Below are 17,173 nucleotides of genomic sequence, written 5' to 3' on the forward strand. Positions count from 1 at the left end.
GCATAATTTGCAACAGTTCATGCTGTCCAAAATGGGCTATGCTGTATCTGAAGTTATAACATCAATAGACTGAGGTTAAACATGCACTGTGCAAAATTGGCAAGGGTTGATTGACATGAGGACCATTATTCAACTGAAAAACAAAACAAATAAATGTAGAATAAGCATGCCGATATAGACTCAACCTTCAAATTACACACTTATTCCAAGCTTTCTGTCATTTGAGTCCAAAAGCAATTCTGCATAGTCCACCTTTAAACTGTACATGCATTTGTCTGAAGGTTATTTGGTACAGTGGGATCCTGTGTGTCAGCTGGCAACTACTGTACAGAAATGTTCCTCTTTTGCTGCAGTGCAAATGTAATAATCATGTTACTTATTGCAAAGAAAGACGGGAAAATTAGTAAATATGTTGGGAAATATTGACCTCAGACATCAGCAAAGCAATAGCTGTTCCATAACAGACCCCAAAATACTCCATGGCCCTACTCTCAGAAAACAGGTCATATGACCTGATATGAAATGTTCAGGAGTCTTGTGTCAATGTACAGCATCAACTTAACAAACAAACCCAGCAGATACTTTTGTAAGCACATTGAAGTCATCAGCACAAATACTGCATTAATGCAACATGATAATAAGCATTTAACCTGCTCATCCTTTAAACCTGTACCCACAAAATCTTTCCACCTTAAAAAACATATTACATCTTTTTTTTCTTTTCCAAAAAATATTTGGAAACTGAACAAGCAGTGTGATATGTTTGCCTTTTCATGTGTGGAGTTATTCTTCTTCAGGAGAATGGAAACTGTTGTTCAAGTGTTAGAAATCATTAAAATACACCAATATATATACCAATATACACAAATATACTAAAAACAGCCACATGAGATGTAGATGTTGTATTGATACTGTGTTTAGGTCCTATGTGTAGAAATAACAACGTACCTGTTGCACAGACCCAAAGAGTCCAGGTTCCAGTTTTCAGTGCATTCTCCCTGCAGGGACTCGCTCTTATGTCCCCCTGTCCTTGCGTATGTCAGGCTGGGGGGCTTTGCCATTCAGCTGTTATAAATAGAGTAGTATGCCCAGTCACATGGAGCTGCTGGCGCAAATGTCCTTCCCTCCAGCACCAGAGGTGTGACATTTCAGTACCCAAATATAGAAGCCCTCTTACATTTGTTAGAGGTAATATCAATAATATAAGGAATGATATGATGACACTAAAAACATAGCAAACATACAAAGGCAGATTCTACCGAACGTTTTCCCGCCTTAACAGAATATCAACATATCGGGCAGAGTCAGTGTTTGACCGCACAAAGTTCAAAGTTTAGGTTAACAAATTCTAATACCACAATACATGAAAATAAACAAATAAATAAATACAGAGGTAGTACACTTTTTATTACAGGGGCCTTACTTGAGTAGCTTTAGTGATTTTGGCAAAGAAACAAATTCATGACGAGGGCTTAACATCTGGTTTCACTTTTGAGAATTTTACTATTTTGGATGTATAATTTAATATAATTACATTTACTGATAATTAAAACTTAATTTCCATTTTGTCTTCAACCTTCCATATATTTGCTCTTTCATACTGAAGAGTGGTAAACAATCCCTGAACTCTGCAATAATTTCAGTCTTATTTTCTCATCAATCTCTATAAACTGAAATGAAAATGTTTGTGGGGTAAATGCTATATTAATGTTTTCAAGTGCTTAATTATAATTATAATTTGTATATTTTATTATTTGTATATTATTATTTTGTATATTTATTATTTTGTATTAAATTATTATTTCTATACATCAATTAACAAACAAGGCCATTCACATAAAGATGTAATTAGTCATTAGCAACCCAATTAATTAAAAGATTTGGATTTTAACTTGTGCTGATCGCTTATTCGTGCAACTAAATGAATAAATCAATATTATGTTTCATCTTGCACGTGACTTTGAAACCACCTGCAAGGGGACTGATCAAAATCAAAGTCAGCTTGACAAACTGTTTATGTGCGTAGTATTTATAGTCTCAAAGGCCTTTGAGAGATCAGTGAATAGAGCCGCACAATACTGTTTGCTGTCAGCTGTATAGTCCAATACCAGATACCATTTAAGATCACAGACCCAGAGCAAAAGTTTTATGTAATCAAAAAGTTAACATTTAATGACATCACTGAATTATATAATTGTTCACGTGCAGAAAATGTGTAATTTAAGATGATAATAATTAGTGTTTCATTAACCTACTGTAATGTTATAATGGGATGTAACATAGTAACAGTCTTCATTGCAGCACATTTATATCTGATGTCTAATGTAAACAAACATTCATTACCCAGTTTCTCCTCAGGGAACAATAAAGTATTTCTGATTCTGATTGGTCGTTCCTACTTTGTTTTATTTTCATAATGATGACGTGCTCAGCAGAATTTAGTTAACTGATTTCTGTCTTGTGAGAAAGCGTTCATGTCTGATAGAGATAAACACGGATGAAAGCGTTTGTGCTATTTCAGCACAAGGAATCAGAAAACACCCGTGGATAAACAGCACACACACACAAACACACACACACACACCAAATTGATCAAAGTTTCTCTTTTGAACTATAACTGAAACTGTTATTGCTTACAGTAAATATTAGTGTGAGATTTGGTATCTTTGCACAGTTTCCACCAAACAAAAGAGCGAACTCCACAAAGCAGCACAGGCAGAGGACAACGAGGATTCTGGAAAGGTGCTTTATTTCTGTAAACATTACATACTGTCTTCAGAACATACTTCATGACGACTGAAACTAGAATACTTATGTACAGCATTACAAAAACAATACATCATTTGTATAAAAACGATATGTACATGTTTTCAATCTTATGGATGGCTGCACAACAGCTAATGTGAAAAGCAAAAGATGAATATTCTTGGAATGAAAAACATTTCACGACAGTTTTGCATGTTATCTTGTTTCAAACAGCGTCACTTCAGACTTCTCCGCGTACGGGAGGTGCAAATCACTTTTTATACTCGTTGCAAAGATGTTAATGTTGCAAACAGACTCTCTGAATAAAACATCTGTACCATCTAAAAAGTAAAAGTAAAAAAGCAGCAGCCTTGTTTTAAGGTTGTTTACATAAAGGCCACAAGATATAATTCAAATATCCGATAATTCATCACAGATAATGTCAGAGGGTTAAGACGCTAACTTTTCCTGGCTGCATTTAAAGCTCACATTGGCACAGTAATGGCATACAGTAAGAGCATTTTCCATAGACGACATTTGGCAAACAATTATCAAGTAATCAAGTGATGTTGGCAATGCTACAATGACATTACAATCTACAGAAACAAAAATTCTCTAAAAATCTCATCACACTGCAAATAAAATATAACAAAATATTTGCAACATCATCTATTTAGAAGTACTTCTACTGAACTTCAGGTTCAACAGTGGCTGACGACCTCGGTCAGGTAAAGTGCATATGAATTAGGTATTTCTATGTTTTGGAAAAAAAAAAAAAATCTGTTGTATCTACTCGATAATCTAAATTTACTCCATGGGTCAAAATGGAATTTAAACAGGATTCGGTATGTTCAGGAATGTGATTAGAAAATTAGTTTGTTTTCGTCTGTAATGCGTGCTTTCTTGTACATGTTCAATACATTCAGCTTGGTTGCAGTGCTCAAAGGAGAAATAAGAAATAAATAAAAACGCTAAAATCTAAAACATGAATGTGTGTGTGTAATTAAATAGTAGTCACCAATACAGTGCATCACTCGCCCTATAAAGTGTCCCAGTTCACCAGCACTCAACATTATATTGCTATTAGAAAGAGATTATTTATCCTGTTTGGCCTGATTCTGATGAGTAAAACTGTAATACAGAATGACAGAATGGAAATAAATTATCATACATGTAAACAAAGTCCTAAAAAGTGAACAAAGGAAAAAAGTCTTTCATGAGACATTAGGACTGTCACTTTGACCCAAAACAATCAACGTGGATGTCACTACCATGATTAGGGCTGGGCGATATGGCCCAAAAATTCAGTCTCGATTTCTCTTTCAAAATTTTTACAGTTTATGATTTGAATGGAGATTTTTCTTGCTTTCAACTTACTTACTTTTGCCGGCATGACCATGTGACAGGTGATTTGCACATGCATTTCTGAAGATGCAGGTTTTGTGTAGATGACTGATTTGGGGCAAGTAGTCAAAATCTCAATTATAAGATTCAGCGTTTTTTTTTTTTTTTTTTTTTTAAAAAACCTTAATTCAAATTAAGCAATTTATCGCCCAGCCCTGGCCATGATTCACCTTGGCTTACAGGTCACACAGCCTGCAAATCAACACTTTGGTGACACATTTAAAACATTTGCAAGGCAGCTGATTATACACTGTAAACCAGCAAAGAAAAGACTGACTCCTGACAGCCATCTGAACGGAACAAACAAAACCAAAACTATCCCCTGAGCAATGCACTCTCATTCACCACAACGAAGCTACAGTACACGCACGGGTAAAAATACGAACCAAATGTGTTTGAAATCTGTTAAAAAAACACTAGAATCTGATTATACAGGCGGTTCTGAGGCTGTGTTAATTAGGCACACAGAGAAATGACTAAATATTGGCTCTTTATATCATCATATCCAGGGTCCCCAGTGTTCATTTAAAGAGAGAAAAAGTGACAGCCCTAATTTGAGGAATGCAGCAGATGCACAGACAGGTTAAATGCTGCCACCTATATAATGTATGAGTAAACGGGCCTTTTATTGTACTGCTGAAGACCTTCACATGATCAGAAAAACTGACATCTTTCCTGAGGCTTTCCTGCCTACCAGCACCTGCCAGCTGAACACCACTACACGTTGAAGACTTTCGTCGTGGCTGTGGTCGGTATTGTGGCAGAACCCAGTGTTGACTCTGCAGAGGGCCGCTCCCTCCTGACGTATCTTGGCTTCCTCACTTCAGTGGGGAAAAAAAGAAGAAAAAAAAAAGAGAGAACAATCAGAGTGAGAAACATGCACTCACTTCCACTCACTCACTGTTGGTGTTTCAACACACCACAGGCCATATTTGCTCTTCTATTCATTTGCTTATCTTAATCTAAGGCTGCTTTGTTGATACTGTAGATTCTTAGTGGAAACTGAAGTGCTCAAGTGTTTTTTTTTTTTTTTTTTTTACTGCTGCTGAGATGAGCTTGCATGTCTGAGATTATTTATGGCAGCGCACACCTCAAAAATGTAACAATCATCAACAACACTGCATAACGCTGCAAGAAAATTCCTGCACTGGATTACTCAATAGATTAGAATATTATAACCTGTTCAGCAAGGTCAGACATTCTCAAAATAGTTGCCTTACAAACTGAGATTCTCAGTATTTTTACCTGAGGAGGAGGGTATCATGACAGCCTGGAACCAGAACAAACAAACAAACAAACAAACAGAAACAGATTTACTGTCATGTGTTGTCGGACATCTAACCTATTATAGAGACAGGTGAAAACAACAAAACTGACTTACCGTCTCACTTGGTTGGAAAATGAAGGCTGTGGAGGTTAAAAAAAAAAACAAAAACAAAAACAAGAAATTGAGTCTAATTTGATAGATAGATATAGATAGATAGATAGATATACTTTATTGATCCAAACCAGGGAAATTCTGGTGTTCCAGCAGCAACAGTAGAACATACAATAAAGTTAAATAAAAAAGAATAAAGGCTAAATATATACAATAAAGACTATAAGGACTAAAAACTAAAAAACACTAGAATCTGATTATACAGGCGGTTCTGAGGCTGTGTTAATTAGGCACACAGAGAAATGACTAAATATTGGCTCTTTATATTAACTAAAATATACCACTCAAACAACATTGTGTTTTTTCATATTCTTTTCATGCTTTATTAATTGAAGAGGATGAAACAGGTAATGTGCATCATAGTGTGGGTGGCAGGGACCCTAAAGCTTCGTAGCATTATAAAGAGTGTTTTTTTAATTGAGTTTTTCACTTGTAAGTGTGGAGATATGCAATGCTGCCATAGCTTTGACTGGTTGTTAATGTTTGGATTGTATGCGTTCATTACATTACTTATGGCATTCTGTCCGTTTTTATGTTCACTCTGTGTCTAATCACATGTGAGGCACTCGGTCCATGTAATATCTGTATTGTAAAGCACTTTGAGATGCATTTCTACAATGAAAGGTGCTATACAAATAAAGGTTATTATTACCAATATTAGAAAAAACCCTGCTGCTTCAATCACAGCGTTGCTTACCCTTGTTGCGGCGATAGAAAATGCTTGGGAGTCGGTTGGAGCGTTTGAGGTAGAAAAAGGAGGCAACAGAGAGAATCAGGAAGAGGCTTATCAATAAAGTTCCAAGAAGAAGAGAGGCTGCCACACCTGGACCTCCTGTTCAGAGACACGTGATCCAACATGAAGTGGCTGACCACAGAGGCAAATGTCATACAGATCACATCAGACACACTGGATCACTTACACATACAGCAGGGCACTACTTTGTTCCTTGTTTTGTAACTTTAAGGGCCATTTCATAGTTGACGCAAAGGCACGCAAACACGAACGCATCGTGACGCATTGGCCGCCATGATGCGTTGCAAAATGTATCGTCCAAATTTTTGTAACGCGATGCATCGGTGCGTGTAATACCATGCGTTGCCAGCGGGGGTGATAATGCAAGCAACATACCTGAAATTAACCACTTTCTGTATCCACAGAAGAAGCAGGTTAAAAATATGGCGGGCAAAGAGGAAAAGCTGTGTGAGCTTGTTCGGGTGCAACCCAATTTTTATGATAGCTATTGAAAATGCGTGGAAAGAGGTTGCCGCGTCAATGAGAAAGACCATTGCAAAAGTAAAAAAAAGATTGGAAGACTGACCGAGATAAATTTGTTCATGCACACCGAAAGTATAAAAAGGTCTGCAAAAGTGGTGCAGGGCAAACGGGGTTTGGATACCCTTCGATTTTAAAGCGCTTAAGCTGGATGCAAATGTCACCCGGAATGTACCGGTGACTCTGCTACCTCCTAAAGCGCGAGCGATATGTTGCATTTCAAGTGTTGGCCGTGACGCTTGCGTTCAATGTATTGACAACGAAAGGAAGTGCGTTGCTCACGTCGCTTGCGTGCGTTGCTTGCGTAGACTATAAAACGGGCTTACAACTCACTTCAATTAACATTCCTTTACAAAAGCCATGTTGCCCTATATCTTGAACCATAAAAACTGGGGATCAAGCCATGCAAGCACTTCAACTAAGAAGCAAATTCATAAATATAACATGCTAAAAATGCATCTAAATAGACACATAACTGTAAAGGAATCAGTGTTTCAGGTGTTTATATGAATATGTGTCTAATAGCATAGTGAAATCAGTGAGCTAATAAATAATGCCTACATTGACCATATAATACTGACCTATTAACACATCAAATATACAGTAATAATGCAATAAGTGATGGTTCCTCCATCAATGGCAGGTTTTTAAAACTACTAATTTATTAATGTAACTTTCAATTCTTACCAATTTTTGGAATGACAGTAGTTACTGTTGTCTGATTTTTCCTCTCCACAGTGTAGTCTAATGAGCACACAAACAGGAAAAGTCAAAACCCCAATGCAAGGTAACATGCAAAGTTTCCATTCAGCCAAAGACACACAATAAACAGTCCTCCATCCTTACTGTAACTGCAGGCTGTTAAATTCTCCACGTCCACAGTTGCTGAGTCACAGTATATGCAAATTGTATTGCTGTTCTCAAGGACACGCAAGAAGCATCCTGAGGAATCCAAGAGAAGAATAAATTTCATGTTAATTGGAATTTTTTGACCACTGGTGACCATTTTATCCTGTGAAGTCATTACCATAAGAAAAGGAAGAAGGAAATGAAATGAGCAACTTTCTCCATGTTATACCCATACAGCAAAAATAATGTGCAGGCTATTTTTTTTTCAACAATTATTGCTGTGCACAGTTAGGGTTGCTGGGGATTCACAGAATAATTCATAATAATTCACAGAATTTAGAGGAAAGACACATTTTACAGTTGGGTCTTTTGGCACTCAGGTCAGTGTTGTGGTTAGCTGAGCATATGGACGGGGCATGTTGAACACTATGGGGCCTAAACGTTTCACAAGTTCAAGCATTTATTTTTATCCTCCTCAGTCCTTTCACTGGGGGCTTTCCAGCAGCAGACAACCTGCCTGCCTGTGTTATATTTTCAGAAAGCAGAGCATTTTATCTAGTCTCACCTTCTACACAGCGCCTGTTTAATTCAGCACAACAAGCTGGATATATTGTCTTTTTCTTTTCTTTTTTTTTTTCCAAAAAGGATAATGAACAGCTTGGCTCAACACAACTGTCAACACAATGTTAGTATTGTGTGTGGGTGTCTACCTGTTATAACCTGTTTTTGGTACATTTCCTGTGCCAGTTTTCTCAGTAAATCTCTGCAGCAGCATTCTGTCTACCCACTGTTTCTCTGACACTGATCGAACCCACTTCCCTCCTGATTCTGCCTTGGCTTCTCTTTTTACATTATCCAAAGGTGGCTAAATGCCTGATGGTTTTGCATTTATTGTCAGGTGGCATTATGATTTCATGAAATCAAAGTTATGTTGTTATTATCACAAACACGGCAAAGATGGAGTCTGTAGTGACATTCCCACACTTCACAGTTTCTACTGGAACTGTATAATTAAAATTGTTTCCTGGCTGATTAAATCATCTGATGGTTCTATGACACTCTCAATGTTTTTTTGTTTTTTTTTTTGAAAGGCTTTCCCCTGAGCAACCCGGAAGTGTATTTTTCCAGCAGTGTTTAATTTACTGCCACAAGAGGGAGACAAGTGATACAGAAGTGGACGTTTTTGCATTGCAGGTTCAACTATGTTTTAATAAAATATAAATGTAATTAGATTGTGGAAAGCTGAGCCCTCAGTGCTTAGTTTACTTTAATAACACTATTTTGATAAAACTACTTCACATAGTAATTGGGGCCCATGGTTACACTAAAGCAATAATCTCATATTACAATTTACAATCTCATGTTGTGCCTTTGAGTGATTTTAACTAATACACAATAAAGACTCAAACTTATCTACTTCCATTTAGATACAAAAATCACTTGACATGGCAAAAGTCACATTTTTGACCTGGCTCTTTTACCAGTTTGTACCTGTGCTCTCTTCCAACATTGCAAGGATATTAATTATTCTTCCTAAAAGTTTGACAACATGATTAATTTTGTGCATGGCTGCCAAGATACAAGGAGTGGCTATGATCTCACACACAAGCTCAACTTTTCCTCATTCTTTCTCACAATTTGATAAGCAAGGCAAACTGCTGAATGAAAAAACATCAACCTATGCAACAAGTGGCCTATAAAAAGCTAGAAACCTTGTTAACATGGACCCAATTATGACCGATGGTAATATGTGCTAAATAACATGGTCTGAGATCCTTTCCCACTGAGGTGTTGTAATGCCCAGTTTTTAATGGTCAGCTTTTACACAGATTCCCCAGCAGCAATAAAATGTTGATATTTAAGTGTATGTAAGTAAATAATATACAACCATGCAAGTCATTTCTATAGCTGAGACACAGTAGAGATATAGATTACTATCACCTATCCACAGTGTTTGTTTTTCCTGTATTGACAAGTCAAACCACTAGAAAAACTGGCTGACCCACTAAGACCGATGACTTCTGAGCAGCATGCTTATCCAGCAGTCAGGGCATTGTTGTTTTAAGCACATCAATTTAAAACTTGCACAAAGTGACCACACATGGAGACGTGAAGTCATGTGGACAAAAAAAATGAGCAAAGCCATCCCATATGAGTTTCTCTGAATAGGATCACTGATGTGAAACTACATGTTTCCTCTCATGCGATGTGACCAGTGATATTTGATGATAAAAACTCTTTAATTCTTAGTGGATTCCTGCACATGGCTCCAAACCTGAATCACTAATGTTTGAAATGGCACTCTTGCTTTGTTGAGTTTATTTATGTCCTATTATAACAGGATGTTAGGATGAGACATTAAATGGGGCGGGATCATTCAAAAGTGAAAATCAATACGATAGCAGGCAGGAAGACAAATAGTTTCATTTTATGGGATGGGAAGGGGGGCATTTTTGTTCAAAAATTTCTACTTTAAAATCTCTATTGGTTCAATTTTATTTTAATTGATCATGAGGGCTCCATTGAAGATATGCTGTTTTCCAGGAGTAAAAGTAATGGGAGTTCATTTGATGGGGATTTGATGTGGTGAGTCATTCATAGATGCACCTTACCTGGTTCACAATGAGTGTCATTTGAACATGAGCTGTTCACTTTCTGTTTGTCTCCACAGCACTCAAGTGAATTTTGATGAAGAGCCTACAGACAGAGACAGGTTGGTCATCCACAAATAAGTAACTCCACCTTGACTGAACAAAACTCACTGGCTCTTTACAGTAGCTAAATAACTTCCATTTCCTACCTTAGTTACTGGCGTCTCGGGTCTGATAAGAATCACAGTTGCAGCCAAGACCAAAAGGAATGACAGAGCCATATTCAAACCCTTGGAGACCAAACAGACTTAAATTAGACATGCATCCATCACTCTGACCAGGCAATGCATACCTTAACCCATTTAATCCCACAGCTCACCAAAATAACAAAACCAACTAACTGATCAGATGTGCATTTTAGTCATAAATGTCACGTAGAACCGGTTCTGAAAATATTCAGCATATTATGAAGAAGTTTTCAGAAGTTTTATGCGTGGGAAAAACTTTATTGATGAATCTGACTAACTTGTGAGGTCTAAATGAGCTTACAAGGATAATTACCTCTCTCTTGTAACCGTGCAATGTAACAATGTAACCTTCCCCAAGCCACATCCTATTTTACAATGTCTTCCCCTCCACATGATATGACCCGAAGTATGATATTTACCCTTTCATAAAATGCCCCATCTATTTCACTGTCCTCATACAGATCTAGGATACTCTCTCTTGCTTTACTTTGGCTGATATCACAATACGTTTGACAGGTTCAACAACTTTCTGGCTGAGGATTGAGTAATGCCCAGGCTAGAGGAGATTAACTTTGTAGATGCCTGGCATAATTGTTGGTCAGGGTTGGGAATAAAGTTGAGATCATAGTTCACACCACACCACCAGTCAACAAAGACTAGCCTAATATTTGTTTAATATTAATGAGAAGGGCTGTCTTGATGTGTTTATGTATTACAGGCCAGCATTCACCTTCTCTTCCTGCAACATTAGATAACTTTTTTGGTGCCTTCTTATCCACTTTGTACCAATCAATGTAAGGTGTCGGTTTCAGATACAAACACACTTTCATCACTGACACCAAACGGGATTAAATGGGTTGACGCTGCCATGAACGTCACTTCAAAAATGGTATGACATTTAGCTAGCTAACACCTGCCACTGCTGCTACCTTGGGTCGCAGTGAAGTTGACTATCCACTGACTGTGCTAGCAAACATTACACCGCTATAATGACACCAGCGTTAAATGAGACACTTTTCAAATCTAGCCGAGTGTCTTAAATCCGTCCTGTCAGTGAGGTCGCCAGGCTCACACACCGCTGGTCACTCTTGGTGTTGGGAAAAACAAAACAAAGTGGCGGCTTCACTTACCGGCTCAAACAGGAGGCTTTGGCCTGGGCACGGCACTTCCTAGCTGTTAATGAGGCCAAGCCCACCGCACACAGACAGCACAGCTAGATTGTGTATTTGTCAACACGGCTCCGTCTTCAGCACAGCGACCCGAGTCCATTTGCAGAACTGCTTCCTGTGGCGGTTTTCAAAATAAAAGGCCGGTTTTATGTCACTGCTGTTACTGGGGTTAATGTGTGTAGCTGTATGTGTGATTCCCTTCGCTTTCTCTCTTTTTCCTGTGTGGTTCATGTGTGTTTTTTTCTTCTGTGCACTTTTGTGCAATTTCCTTTATTATCGTTAGTGTTATTAATTGTTATCCCAGTCAGCTGGGGACATTTGTGGCCTGCTGGGCTGGGACTTTGGGGAGGGCTGGGTGCTGGGTTGGAACTGGGTGCTGGGATGGGACTGGGAAGTTTAGGAGGAGAGGTCAGATGGTAGGAAAAGGGGAGGGTGGTTTTATATTTTGTATGTCATATGATCATATTTCATTAAGTATACAAGAACATTTTGGAACATTCAATAAAGGTGTTGAATGAATGAATGAATGAATGAATGAATGAATGAATGAATGAATAAGTCTAGTGCGTCATCGGTGATAGAGCGACTTGTGGGTGAGTATGTAGCTTGTCATACATCTTTAAGCCACAACGATAATTGTACATCTATCTATCTATCTATCTATCTATCTATCTATCTATCTATCTATCTATCTATCTATCTATCTATCCTGTACAATCTAATGGTGTTCAGTGCAGCAGCTCTGCCATAAAATCTATCTTTTATGAAAGTTTATAATGTTCAGTTTTTGTTGACATTGTGGAGAATGTGTACATTTAATTCTATGTTTATTATTGAGGTTGTAGTTTGCAGAGGTCTTGCACTGGACTACATTATATTGAGAGGTGTTTCCAATTTTTTGTCCTCCCTATATATTTACATGAGGGGGGACAGAATAGTAGAAACACCTCTAAATAAAATGCAGTCCGGTCCAACAGCAGCACTATCTATGAGCTCAGTGCCAAACAATGCAATTGATTGAACACCTCTATTACTGTGACAAAAAAAGAAAACCTGAGCATTATAGGCATCAGAAAAGTAAACTTTAAGGCAGGATGGTTGTATCGGATTGTATTAGACTGTGCAGGTGGATCTAGTAAAGTGGCCACTGAGTGTATATATTTTTAAAATAAAAAAGGCTTAGCTACTGTAAACAGTGTCAAAGCTTAAGGAATAGCATGTAAAAATGTGTGTATGAATACTGACTTACAATTTTTGTCCTTAGTTAGGCTTACACAGTATATGCCTATTCAGAATTTTTAAACAAGAGAGATTAATGGACAGATCTGGACAGCATCAAAGGCAGGCTGTTGGTTTAATTAATGCCATCTGCCTGAAATATAATCAGATTCATTAATTTATTTTCTTCTTACTGTCTTTCTTTCTTACTTTTGCAGTCTGCCTGCTAAAATGGGCAGAAAAAGGGGGAGATTAATAAATTATGATTGATTTTCATTGTTTGTGATTATTTTGTATTGTCAGATTTTCTTGTCGTTTATGTTATATGATATCACAAAACCTCTTTAGCCTAATAGATGTGATGTATGCAATACAACATATATCGCATTATACTTACATGAACTACTTTTACGACAGCACGTGAAGGCAGCCTCGGCCCAGCATCATGTGGCGCGAAATATGAAAAGTCGCGAGCAGTGTTTTATCGATAACGGCTGGTTTTTGGTGAAATGTGTGAGTCAATATAAAACCTGTTTTTTTTTTTCTCTTAGCCAACGATAGCCACTGTAAACTATCAAGTACTTATAAATTTAACATTAGATAGCTATTTGTTAACAAAACAACTGTATGTTTTCTATGTTTTGGTGAAGTAGCCAACTTTCTCCATTGTGTTAAAGGTCATTAACGTTTGCCAGATACCGGGACAATATCACTTGGGCGTTAATAATAACAAGTAACTACATTTGAAGTGAATTTTTACTTTCACAACCATACAGGTAACCAGTTTAAATGAATCCCAACGTGTGGAACATAAAGGAAATCCTGAACATCCCAAATGGAAGCAGGTAAAGTTCAGCTAATTTAGCTAATCCATGACTCTGTTCTCTGCCTTGGCTATTAATCCAGAAAGGATGAGGAATATCCCTTTTTCACTATAACATGATATGCAAAGACCAGTTCTTATATTTGTCGCTTGTAAAAAAAAACAAAAACATTTTCTTGTGTCTGTGTGTTGTGTGGACAAGTTTTGTTTTTCTTTATTTACCAAACCTAGTGGAGCCAAAACCATCAACAGGAATGCGACTGCCAGTGGCTACTGCAGTTTACCAGACTCACAGTTTCTGTTTGGGTCTCAGCTTTGGCCTGAAAACTCTCAGGTCATGTCTCAGGAGATGAGCTTTTCATCCAGGACCTCTCAACAAAGCTCCCAAGAGGTATTGGACAGATTTATCTCAGGTGCATGAAGTAATTGTCATTTACAGGGCCATCTGACAGCACCGTCCACAAGCCACTTAATCTGAATGTTTCAGGGTTTATTGTGTGACTGAGTGTGTGTTTATCACTGGGTTTAGCAAGTGGGACCCTCTTATCGCAGATGTTTTGTTAAATTAGGCTCTCGACACCAAACATGTTGATCCATCCCTTATTCCTGACATGACTCAGTACTTTTACAACTCACTCAGCAACAATAGGCTAATAGGACTGTCGACACATTGAAAGTGTTGCTTCTGTGTTAAATTGTAAGAAGAGACAAAAAACACCAAGCAATGCCAGTTTAGGATGAGATGAGAATGAGAATAAGTGATTCACTATCAATAATGCCACCTGTATTATTGTTTGTACACTAACAACAGACTTGTATCATTGAACAGCAGGCTTTTGCTGTTCTAAAGGTGTTTTAACTACTTCATTGAGCAGTATTATGGCACAGTACTATAGTCAAACCCATGGTGTGTACAGTCCAGATTGTTGCTCATAAAATGTAGTTTATTGACTTACCCTTAATGAAGATATGACACAACATATCAGTTTAGGCAGAATGAGGGGGATGTGAATAAAAATGGGATGGGAATAAAAAGTCATTATCAGGATGTCATCATTGTGCACCTGTGTCTTTGCATGAAGTGTATGCTATTTGATGGATAACATGCTTTTATCCAGTACACCATACAGTACCATGTGTGCATATGTTTTTAGGAAATGCCTTATGGATTGTATGAAAAGCAGGAATGATTTGTATAATAATTACTAGTGTTTTTATTTTGTCACTTTGTAGGGAAGTGAGCCAAAGTTTTTGATTAATTACCACACTAAACCTTTCCTGTTTGGAGGAGAAGGGAAGGACAAAATGGGTGTACAAAAGCCTCTTGGAATGCTGGATAGGTTTGAGGAAGACAGGAAAAAGGCAAAAGAAAAAAGTGAAAGGTGCTTCTTTGTGTCAGGAATATTAATGCTGAGAATATTTGCGATGTTATGCACCTTGGCTCATTCATATTTTATGGATTAAAGAAAGTCAAACTGTTTTTTTTTTTGTTTGTTTTTTTTTTAATTCTCACAATATGTTTGCTTTATCAGTGACACTCTCACCAAGGAAATTATACATCTTAAAGAAATGCTTAACAATGTAAGTAGTGATAGGCCTTTGTTTTATCTATTCCATTATATAACTCAGTTCTATAATTTAGATGTGAAAGGCAAATGTTACAACCTTTTCCAGATACAACAGAGGAGCATTGGGACGGAGGAGAATACTGCTGTATGCAAAACAATCCTTGAAGGATTTAATAATTTTGAAACAACACGTAAGTTACACCAGGAATACCTGCACATGAAAAAGCAGAGAGCAAACACGTCCTTCTCATCACCAGCAGATGGTGCTCTTTGCCTAGTGATAAAACAATGATTGCTCCTTTCCTCTAACTTGGTGGGATTTGTTTCATTCATGTTGAAATTGTGTTTCTAGTTTAGTGAATTTATTTCGGTCATTTTCAACTTGCAGAAATCAAATACACATATAAATAAACAATATCTTATACACATATTTTTAAACAATAAATAAATAATATTTAATTTCCTTTCAGTACTGAAAAACCAAAACAAATATATCATTTATACAAATATATACTCACTAATATATTTTGCCTATCCTTACATTAATAAGCTTTCATCAGCTCACTTAAAATAATGTTTAAATAATGTTGACTTCAGAGGCATGAAAGAATTTGTAGGATCAGTTTACATGCACATTTTAATACCTTTATTCATTTTATCACAGTGCAGAAAAATCTTGCCAGTATTCAGACTGGCATTTCAGAGCAGTTTGAGACAATGCTGACCAGAGTGAGCACCCAGAAACAGATGCTGACAGAAATGGAGGAGAAAATACACAAGGTGAGCAGCTTTTGGCTTATGGGCAATGTGACTGCAGCTTCAGCTTGATGAAATCTATTTTATTTCTGTAGCTAATAACTTTCTGAGTAACAATGATGTATTTGTGTTATAGACTGGAGTGGCTACCACAGAGCTGGGTTCCCATGTGTGTAACATAAAGAACAGTCTGGAAGCTGTGATAGAAGAACAAGGAAGAGAGCAAAACATGCTCAACAAGGCCCTGAACCTGCTTAGTACTTTAGTCTCAAAGTATTCAACCAAGTCTGGCCCCATTACCATGTCAGACAGAGCAATCCAGACCTCACCAGGGTTGGAAAAGCAGTTCTCCATCATCCATCAGGACAACATGCTCCTATGCAGACAGCCAACACCACGCAAGCCCAAGTGCAGTGAAGCTGAAGTTCCCTTTCAGAACAGCTGCTTTACAAGAAAGCGCAAATCCACTCTGGTGGCTCAAAGGAGGTGCAGGAAGAGGCCACTGTTGCTATCACAAAGGAGCACAGGCACTATCTGCGATGAAAACTGTCAGCCTGTATCCCATAACATCCAACAAAAAATAGTCTCAACACCTCTCAAGCAGCTTCATGATCTGGACAGGGGGGCCAAGGTCCATACGTCTACAGGGGCGTTCCTCAGCCCTCTGAGCTGTTGGTCCCAGGAGAGTAACAGCCCCACCAAAGTTAAACCCAGCTCACAGAAATTGTCAGCTGAGACTGACAACCAAGGAAACGTCAAAGGTTTGTGGCACTGGCTTGACATAAACTCTGATTCTGATTGAAGAGTGAAGAAGAGTGAATAACTCAAAAAGTGTCTTTTGTGTCCTTATTTTGGCTGTGCAGGAAGAAAGTCAGATTTGTTAGCTAGACTCTTGTGACCTGCATTCTGTTTTTGTTGATGTTTACTCACTTCTTTTGAAGGATAAAACTTGTTGACTGCTAACTCTGTTAAAGCTTGGCTGCTCTGAAGGTGGAACAACTGAGGAGAACTGCAGCACTGAATTAATAAGAACTGCTTTAAGGCTTTGATAGTGACCCAAAATTTATGATCTACACATTAAATCAGCATTT

At 37.7% G+C, this 17,173-nt stretch overlaps 2 protein-coding genes across 2 annotated transcripts; one reads left to right on the forward strand and one right to left on the reverse strand.

The window, feature by feature from the left end:
* Positions 1-4,182: 4,182 nt before the first annotated feature.
* On the reverse strand, positions 4,183-11,840 carry c5h1orf159 (chromosome 5 C1orf159 homolog). The gene is made up of 9 exons (XM_030050759.1): positions 11,679-11,840; positions 10,510-10,590; positions 10,322-10,406; positions 7,707-7,802; positions 7,548-7,604; positions 6,285-6,419; positions 5,531-5,556; positions 5,395-5,419; positions 4,183-4,970 (listed from the first exon to the last, which is right to left on the reverse strand). The coding sequence occupies exons 2-9, from the start codon at positions 10,579-10,581 to the stop codon at positions 4,867-4,869; spliced, it is 600 nt and encodes a 199-aa protein (XP_029906619.1). The 5' UTR covers positions 10,582-10,590; positions 11,679-11,840; the 3' UTR covers positions 4,183-4,866.
* A 1,884-nt stretch (positions 11,841-13,724) lies between these two features.
* ccdc36 (coiled-coil domain containing 36) lies at positions 13,725-16,884 on the forward strand. The gene is made up of 7 exons (XM_030051620.1): positions 13,725-13,780; positions 13,990-14,149; positions 14,992-15,140; positions 15,291-15,339; positions 15,433-15,517; positions 15,991-16,106; positions 16,219-16,884. Exons 1-7 carry the CDS (start codon positions 13,725-13,727, stop codon positions 16,882-16,884), a joined length of 1,281 nt encoding a protein of 426 aa, XP_029907480.1.
* Positions 16,885-17,173: the final 289 nt, after the last annotated feature.

The sequence above is a fragment of the Myripristis murdjan genome, chromosome 5 (genome assembly GCF_902150065.1).
Source record: "Myripristis murdjan chromosome 5, fMyrMur1.1, whole genome shotgun sequence".
Taxonomy (NCBI): Eukaryota; Metazoa; Chordata; class Actinopteri; order Holocentriformes; family Holocentridae; genus Myripristis; species Myripristis murdjan.